The sequence below is a fragment of the Trachinotus anak genome, unplaced genomic scaffold (assembly GCF_046630095.1).
Source record: "Trachinotus anak isolate AG129_WGS33_773 ecotype Australia unplaced genomic scaffold, CSIRO_AGI_Tana_v1 ptg000011l, whole genome shotgun sequence".
NCBI lineage: Eukaryota > Metazoa > Chordata > Actinopteri > Carangiformes > Carangidae > Trachinotus > Trachinotus anak.
Window position 1 is genome coordinate 12,478,143 of NW_027273862.1, and position 9,358 is coordinate 12,487,500.

Sequence of the window (9,358 nt, forward strand, 5' to 3'; positions counted from 1 at the left end):
ACACAAATACTCACACACAAAGAGATGGCTCTGGCCTCAGAGGAGGCTAGCTAAGCGGTCTATGATTATGGGGTGTGTCTTTGTCTCATTTAGTGGTTCCACAAGGAGACAGTCTTCTGCTGTGTCAGACGAACTCACACACTCACATACACATGCAAATACCAACACACTGTCACTTAGCGACAACAAATCCCTCGGCTTGAATTTGTTAGATTGCCCTTTAGAGGAACTTCACTTGTAAAAATGGTTGTATATGAGACCATGTTTTGCTTTGTCATCTCTTGAGATGATGCAAACCTCACCACCAAATAAAGCTAAAGCATTAGGTGAGCACACTAGATATGAACTCTTATTACTGTGAGATGAGCATAAGGAAGTTGTACCAAGTTATTTTTCATAATATGTCTATTCTTTCCTTCAATGCATGTGATCTTAAAAAAAACAAACAAACATATAAATATCAAAGAACTCAACACCAAATATCCATATTTCATTCCTCTTTTATTTTGGAAAAATATTGCGCTGTTTTCCAGTAATAAAAATGACAGGCTCTGTACATACGACTCTTCTCTTAAATACAACACAGTCACAGTGGTCTCAAGTGCCTAACACATACATGCATACATACATACTTACATACATACATTATCTGCCAAATAAAAACAATCCAACTTAAATTATAACAGGTTTAACAAAAAACATCACAACATAATGGAACACAAATAATTACATCATTAAATTAAAAGAATACATCTTTCTTTAGATAACAAATAAAATAAAAACAAATGATCCTAACCAATGGCAGGTAGGGTGATGGTGTCCTTCTATTGGCTAATAGTGGAAGACTGGGAGTGAAGGGAGCAGGAGTGGGCAGTGCATACATCTGACACCACACAAAGACATCACCTCTTCTGTACACACACACTCATACACACACACCTCCATAGTGCAATGAGGTCTTGGCAGTTAAGACTAGTCCATCATAGCTCGGCTCACCTTGAAACACCACAGCATCATCAGAGGTCGGTACAATTTTGCACCAGGATAAATTTGTCAATTTTGAGTTGCTGCAACATTCATATCACCTAATCCAGGAATTTCGTTGTAAATGAATAAGCAACAAATTAAGTTTGATACAGAACAACAGAAATCACAGACTAATTCATATTAAACCTCATTCATGTTTTGTCTGATTTGTTTCACTTTGTCTCCCTTGCTTTGTCCTCTAATGCTGAAAGTGTTTCCTGAGTTGCTCTGCCCAAAACATTGCCCTGTGTATCACAACCTTCAGGGGTCAGAGGCCAGTATGGCCCAACAGGATCCATGTTGGATCGATCTGCAGTCACTACTGGAGTCTTCAGTTCTCTATTTTCTGCTGAGAACCAGCTCAGCCAACACTGTCTCTGTCAGTGCTGCAGAGTTTAAGATGTATAGCTGGTGTAGAAGTTCCACTGTGTTATCTGTTCATTTATCTATTTTTGTCAGGAAAGCTCCTCCAATTGAATTTTTTTTTTTAATGAATTCTTAGATGCTGCAGTTCTAACACACTTCTAACATTGCTACAACTCCACCCTCTACTCTGCAGCACTGCACAGAACATGAACTGTCCAATATCCATGACACTGCATTGTAAAACCACAGCACATAACAGTACTACAACAGTACTTCAAAAGTTCTCGGTACTCCAAAGGTACTACACTGTTCATTCAATCAGTACTCCACGGTACTACAATATGATCGGTCAACATCGAAGTTAATACTCCACTGTTTATCAGAAGAGAAGAGTTCATCCTGGTACGAGCAGTAAATCATCCAGTACTTCAGCAGATGTTAAATGAGCTCTTCGTCGGTTCTCCAGCAGTCATCATTTGACTGCACGAGTACTTGTTCAGCACTGTTTCTGTACAAAGTTTGTACAAATCCTAGGACTGTCTTTTGGCACTTCGTCCATAGCACTGAGTCAGCATGAGACCATCATCCATTGAGGATCAAAAATGTAGTACTACATTGGTACTAAGTCCTCGCCAAGTCGGTACTGACTCTGTGCTGGCTCAGCAGCACCTTGGCTCAAAGTCCTCCGGTAAATCCCAGGGAACAGCAGCAAACAGCAGGAGTAGAACCTCCTGGAGACAAGCTGAGCTCTACTGCTCAGGGCTGGTGTGTGCGGACCACCCTCAACCAGAGGAAACTGGTCCCGTCTGATCTGGTCTGGACTGGTATCATACCTTTAATACAGAAAGAAAAACATCAGTGTTTAGTGTGTTTTTACACACAGTGTAAGTGCTGACGTGAGTAACATTTATTTTATATATTTTACATGTTGACAAATCTATTTTCTTGCACTCACCTCTGTAGCAATGATACATTCATCCTTTTGGTCCGATATGACATAAACGGACTGGTATTTGGTGTCGGTGGTACACTGGTACCTGCTGTCACTAGGACATTGGTATTCAGCATCACTGGTTGACTGGTATTTGATGTCACTGGTTGACTGGTATTTAAGATCGCTTGCTGCGTGACAGTTCAGGTCACTGGATGACTGATACTTTGCTTCACTGCAGCTTGGTGACTCTTCCACTTGTTTCTTTTCTGATGCATCACTGTGGGACAAAGAATAACACAGATTTAGAAATGCTGTCCTTCGAACAACAAGTACTTCAGCCACTCGATGTACATATTTCCATTGCATTTAGATGATACATGTACATTTTAAAACTAGCATTTTTAGGTTAGTTTAAGGCATGCATGATAGAAAAGTTCCAAGCAGTACCTATGCCAGTGTATATTTTGACAGCTATGTACCTGTTTTGTCTCTTTCTGTGTCTTTCCTCTGAGTCAAACTCATCCAGCATTTCACATTTGACCTCTGGCTCATCCTGCTCCTCTTCTTTACACAGCAACAGCTCCTCAGGCCGGAGCTCGTGGACCAGGTTGTACTCCACACTGGGATAGCGAGTCTTAAAGCCGTTCTTCTCTGATCCATTGAGCCCGCTGATTCCACTAAGACCACCCAGTGACCCAGCAAGGTCTGAATGGTAATCTGCCTTCTTGTTGGTGTTTTTAATCGACATTGTCATCATAGTGCCCAGTTCCTTGTCGCTGCGGAGACAATTGTTTGTGGTCGTCAGGTTGTTCATGGTCTCGTGGCTGTCACTGTTGACGCTGTCGCTGTGGTGACTTTGCCGCTCTTGCAGTTTGACCCGAATGTACACCACCAGCACTGAGCAGCCGATCAGGATCACAAGAACAAGGAAGACACCGGCGCACACGGCCGTCCATGGGAATCTGCTATCGTCATCCTCCTCATCTTCAACATTCCCAGTTCCTGAGGGAGAATATCGCCGGTCCGGTCCATCCACAACTGGCTCATGGCCAGATTTATGTGGTAAGAGGAACTGGCAGTTGTGACCACCGTAGCCAGGCACACAAGCACACATGTAGCGGCCGTTGCGCTCATGGCAGGTGGCTCCATTCTGGCAGGGGTTGTGATAGCAGCGGGAGATGGGGGAGCTGCAGTTTTTGCCGGTATAGCCTGCAGAAGGAGCAGAGTTTAAGAATCTAGAACAAAACAATATACGCTGACATTGAAAAAGACAAACTATGTAAATATAATCCCACACAACAGATCTATTCAGTGCTGTCATACCTGGAGGGCAGGTACAGGTGTAGCCGCTCACTCCCTCCTGACACGTCCCACCGTTCTCACAAGGGAAGGACAGACAGAATCCAGAGATGCTGCTCTTGTCTTCACAGTTAGGACCAGAAAATCCTTCAGGACACTGACAGAGGTAAGAGTTCACCAGATCCACACATTCTGCACCTGCAGAGGGGAACAGAGTGTTAGTCTCCAGACATTTCACTTCTTGGTTCAGGTGAAGGTAAACGTAAAAACACAGAAGACAACGTACCATTTAAACAGGGGTTGGAGGAGCAGTGGTCAATTTTCTTCTCGCAGTTGAAGCCAGCGTATCCCATCGGGCACTGACAGAAGTAGCCACCTTCAGGGTTGTCGACACAGCGTCCCCCATTGAAGCAAGGCCCATCTGCACAGGTATTGGCACTCAACTCACAATTGTTGCCGTAGAAACCAGGTGGGCATGTGCACTTGTAGCCATTGTCATTATCCTATGTTGGAAAGTAAACAGTGGTTACACACAGCCTTGTTGCCACGAATCAAGTTGCTTTTTTTTATCAACACACCACTTCTCTCACACTCCTTGTCACACTTGGTACTCACAGTGCAGCTGCCTCCGTTACGACAGGGGTTTCCAGAACATTCGTTGACCTGGATCTCACAGCTGGCACCTGTGTATCCAGGTAGACAGGAGCAAGTGTAGCTGCCCTGGCCAGTGTTGGTACAGGTGGCTCCATTAAGGCAGGGCTTATGGTGCGTACAGTAGTTCAGATCTGGAAACATCAACAATAAACAAAATTTATAAACAGCACAGTTTAAATCTGAAACAAAGGGGGCTGACTGAGTCCCAGGGGGTCCCAAAAAAGTAGTAGATCTCTCAGTAACTCACCCTGGTTGCAGAAAAGCCCGCCCCATCCCTCCTGGCAGTTACACTGCCAGGGTTGTTGGCAGGTGCCATGGAGGCAGCCCGGGTAACGGATACAGTCGTCACAGTAACGCCCACTGAAGCCCACACGACACCTGGGAACACAAGGATCATTAAGTATTGTTAATAACCAAACAAGGAAAACAATGGTCAGAAAAAAGGTTTTGCCGAATCCATTTAAGCCACTCCCAGGTGTTAAAAGAGGAATTTCCGTGGTTTCTCAACTTACTTGCACTCTCCTGGTTTATCACAGAAGCCATGTTCTTCATCACAGCCAGGAAGACAGATTGCTGCAGAGAGGAAACAATAGTGACAGGAGAATTATGAGAAATTCAGTATTGGAAACATGTTTGCCCTCCATCATTATCCCATTCACACAGGGCCTTTTCAAACTGCTGACTGCTTGCTTGCCTGTCTGGTTGGCGCCCCAATCTTCTTCTGTTTGTCTGCCTTTCAGCCTGTCTGGTGGCCTGCTTGTCTGTCCAATCTGTTTTCCTGCTCACCTGAAGGTCCGTCTGTCTTTCTGTCTGTCTACAGTTTCTTTCATTCTCTCCTTAATAAGCCATGTTCGGTGGTTGACTTAGCTGCCAAAGTGGAAAATGATAAAACCTTGAGGGTAATCGATGTCAGCAGGTCGCTCCCGACCACAGGCTGAAATATATTGGTTTCTTTGATTCCAGAAAAGTTGCTGAAAATGTTGCCTCTCAGCTTTAACAGCCCACAGGGTGTTACGACAGCTTTGGTCACCGAAGGGGGGAACCAGCCAACAAGCCCTCTCCTTTAACATGGTTGCTCTCCAACACAAAAGCGTCCCACACAAAGCCTCCTTTCTCCCCTTGACTATGGGTCAGAAGTCCCTTTTCTCACCCTTGCCCCCCACGCCCCTCCCTTTCTGATCCACCTCTCCTCCCTTCCTCTTCCATCCACCTATCCCCTCTCTTCTCCTCATCTCTTCTTGCACTCCTCTTCCACACTCTCTTTTCCCTCCTCCGCTCCTCCTGTCTCTCCTCACTCCCCTCCTCCTCCTCCCCCCAGGGCCAGCTGGTCTGTGTGGAGCTAACCACCAGACAGCTGCTCCATTGTCTCCTCTCACCGAGCAGCTGCCCCCTCCACAACAATACACAACCCCGCTTGGCCAATCACCAGCCCGAGCTGCAACAATACAGGACCCCCACTTGGCCAATCGGGGAGGAGGTTTGGGGCGAGGAGGCCCCAGTGGTCTAATGGAAGGCACGCGGCGTGTGAATTACTGAGGAGCCAGTGCGGCTCATTAGAATGGAGGCCTCTGGTGCTATGGGATAACTAACTGACGCCTGTTGCACACGGGACCCGCATTAGGAGGTGGAAAAAGTCTCTAAACAATATAGATATGTGAGTCACTGTTGGGGAAATTAACTTGGAAAAGTAGTTTTAGAAAGTCTTAGCCTCATCAGTGTAAATGCATGGCTCTTCACAGTTTTAACAGTAATATAATGTTTTTTTAACGCTTGCACTAATTCCTGTCTATGCCAAAGCTAACATAAAGCATGTATTATTATTCCTCATGTATTCAGGAAGTATTGTGGGACCAGACGTTCTATGTAAACATCAGTATCTACTACTAATGAGTGTGCTGCTCTTTTAGCTTATCTGCCCCACAAGCAGCTGTTAGTGAATTCAAATATTAACTAGTGCAACACTACAAAGGTGAAGCACTGTTTTCTCTCTTCCTTTTATTCCCTGTTTATGGCCTTTCCACATGTTGCATAAACCACCTGAAGATACTGGAAAATCAAACCCACTTACGTTCAGTGCAGTACTGTCCCTTCCAGCCAGAGTTGCATATGATCTCTCCACGCTCGCCACAGGTAAAGTGCCCAAAGGCATCATCCCGTGGCCGACAGAAGACAGAGCAGCCATCGCCATAGTAGTGTTCATCACACAGGAAGCGGTAAGAGTAACGCAGCTCCGTCCTGCCGGCTGTCTGCATGTCTTTGGACCATTCTTCTCCCACAGTGAGGTGACGCTGAGTGGTGATCCTGCTGATCAGGTGCTCTGGGATGTCTGAAAAAGTGAAGGGTGCAGCTTGTTATTGGTCATATGTTATTACTATAAGTGTTGTGATTGAATGTTAAGCAGCATCATATTCTGCTGAACAATCACAGGTTTGGTGCCCAGGAGGCTTTATGAGAGCACCACCCTGTCATTACCATAGGTTAGCTGTTATATTCCCTTACTTAACTTTTTCTGATGGACAGACATCCCCATACGCATCAGCATTTTTGGCCACAAGGCTGCCGTACTGCCCAAAATAAAAGGCTTTTTAATGGGATGTGGATGCTGCCGTCTGAATTAAAACAATCCTTGCATTGAGAACCATGCACTTTCATTTTACAAATAATCAGACCAATCACACAATTAAAACTTTGGTGTTGTGGTGATTTTCCATTATCTCCAACACAAACACATAGACACAATCTCATGTTGCCAGTTAGTCATCATTAGTGCATTGATAAGGGCAGGACATAAAGATAACAGCAGTAAATATCACACCATAGGGACAAATCACACCTGCAAAAACTATGGGGGGCCTTTTTCCCTATGTGACGTTAAAGAAACCTGGTATCATAAAACGTAAAGACTGTCTTTGGATTATGTTACTAATCACCATGACCCTCAAGTTTGTCTCCATGAGCAAATCAAATAATTTGCCATAATATACACAAAACCAGGTTTTATGCCATTAAGTGGCTGTTTGGTTGATTCAACCTCTCACACATGTTTAGTCGAATATATGGCCTAATATACATTTTGATTTAACATGATGAAATATTAACCCTTTTCCTACGAACGGGAAATGGCACATAATCAGGAGACAACACAACAAAGTATAATGATAATTTTTTTTTAGAGAAAAATGTATGTGTATAAACTAACTTCATTTAAGTGTCAGCAAAATATCTTAAAAGAGAAAAAATATAAACCATTTATCAGACTTGGTGCGTCCTGTTTAGCGCTAAGGACTGAGGGCTAAGTGAAAAAGGTGCTACTGAAGGAACACAAGGCCACTATTAGCCTTCTGGCCTGTCTTTGAGTTACACTGCTGCCTTCTCTGGCTGCCACCCACCTGTTGTCAGGTCGTCCAGGGAGTCAGTGTGCAGGGCTTCAATGATTAGTGAAAACGTCCCCTGAGGAGAGACAGAGAGAGTCAACAGCTGCTTGGCCTGGAGGCCTCCCTCCCTCCGCAGAGAGGCAGAGGGCCATTAAGTCCTCCCAATAAACTTCACAACCTAATTCCCGTGTTGATTAGGGGCCTAATAAGGGCTACTACCTGCTCCCTTTTCACACCCCTGCTACTATCACACTCTGACACCGCCGTAAAACTAAACGAGGCGGAATTTCACGCTGCGCTGCCAATGATGTGCCAACTCTGAGGATGTTAAATTTCCCACCACGCCTGGTCGGAGGAGAGAAGCGTTTGGTGAAAACACTCCCCCCTCCACACACACACACACACACACCCTCCTCCCCTCCCCGTTTTATCCCACCAAAGAGCACAGAAATACTACAATAGCCCCTCTCACACACTGCTGACAAAGACCCTCACAAGTGTTGAGTTTGGGAGCATCTGTTGCGTTTTGCACTCTTCAAAGCTAATATGTCCCACTGGAGTAAGACTCTGCTAACTTCACAGTCTGCCCATGGTTTTCATTACTCCCTCCCAGTGTGACACAAGTTGTAATATAGAGAAGAAATCTCACACAAAAAAAACTGTAAATTAAAACTAGGCCTGTATAGAGTTAATATCCAACAAGAAACACACAGAAAGTTGGTAACCTTAAAGGCAAAATGCCAAAAAAGTACAAAATTACAATTTAAAGATTATCAATAAGTGGTAATTTATTGCTGGAGAGATTATATCAATGCAGTATGATGAACAATATCATCATAAGATATCTATAAACACTCACTGGCCATGTGAAGCCGAAGGGAAAGCGGATCGGGTTGGTGAAGGTGTCCGCATTGGTCTCCGGCACCTGGAAGGAGTTGGAGCCGAGGACGGGAGTCACAGCCCCGCCATAGGTGCAGGGAGGCTCGGGGGAGACGTTGGCCTGGTAATGCTTCAGACAGATCCGAAAGAAAGTCTTGCACTCACACTGCTGGTGGCCCTGCGGATGAGCGGAGCCTCCGGGGCAGCAGTTGGCGTTCCCCGTCACCCCTTTCTTGTTGAGAAACTCCTGCAGCTTCAGCTCAAACACTCCGGAGCACAAAACCTACAGAGGTCAACGCGCAGACACAGTCAGCCCGGTGAGACAGGTAACTTCAAGGTGTGTTGGAAATATCAGCGTGAAATATTTTTAAATATATTTCCAACCACAACATCTACGCAGACAAACACAGCTTGTATTTTGATGTTATAATTGATCTACATTGGACCTACCTGGCAGGTGAGCAGGGAGAGAGTGACAACCAGGAGCAGAGACAGGCGTCCCATTGTGTTGACAGCCCTTCAACAAGCAGAGAAAGCTCCACAGGTCCCAGTGGCCCGGCTCAAACACTCATGGAGGAAGTTTTAAAAGCTTTCCGTTAAGTCACAGTCAAGGTGAAGGAGGGAAGGTGAAAGAAAACTTTTCCTTTGGTGCGTCTGTCTTCTGCCCCTCTACTTTCCCATATGAGGCACGAGTTTTTGACAGAAAGGGTACAAAAAAAAAAAAAAAAAAAAAAAAAAAGAAAAGTTTTGGTGTAAAGTAATCCTCAACAGAAGGATCCTCTTGCAGAAACGTGAATGAAATCCCCGATGGAAATATAAGAGTTAA

The 9,358-nt window shown here is 44.8% G+C and overlaps 1 protein-coding gene across 1 annotated transcript in view; it reads right to left on the reverse strand.

Annotated features, from left to right (window-relative positions):
* Nucleotides 1-484: 484 nt before the first annotated feature.
* The window catches only part of dld (deltaD), a 9,019-nt gene continuing 145 nt past the window's right edge, over nt 485-9,358 (reverse strand). The window contains exons 1-12 of the mRNA XM_071490007.1: nt 8,983-9,358; nt 8,513-8,815; nt 7,669-7,729; nt 6,348-6,605; nt 4,792-4,852; nt 4,527-4,657; nt 4,241-4,410; nt 3,912-4,128; nt 3,650-3,823; nt 2,806-3,535; nt 2,348-2,603; nt 485-2,225 (exon numbers count right to left, since the gene is read on the reverse strand). The exon at nt 8,983-9,358 is cut by the window's right edge and continues 145 nt beyond it. Coding sequence (XP_071346108.1) covers nt 2,220-2,225; nt 2,348-2,603; nt 2,806-3,535; nt 3,650-3,823; nt 3,912-4,128; nt 4,241-4,410; nt 4,527-4,657; nt 4,792-4,852; nt 6,348-6,605; nt 7,669-7,729; nt 8,513-8,815; nt 8,983-9,036 — 2,421 coding nt within the window. The 5' untranslated portion in view covers nt 9,037-9,358 and the 3' untranslated portion in view covers nt 485-2,219. The remainder of the gene's footprint in view (nt 2,226-2,347; nt 2,604-2,805; nt 3,536-3,649; nt 3,824-3,911; nt 4,129-4,240; nt 4,411-4,526; nt 4,658-4,791; nt 4,853-6,347; nt 6,606-7,668; nt 7,730-8,512; nt 8,816-8,982) is intronic.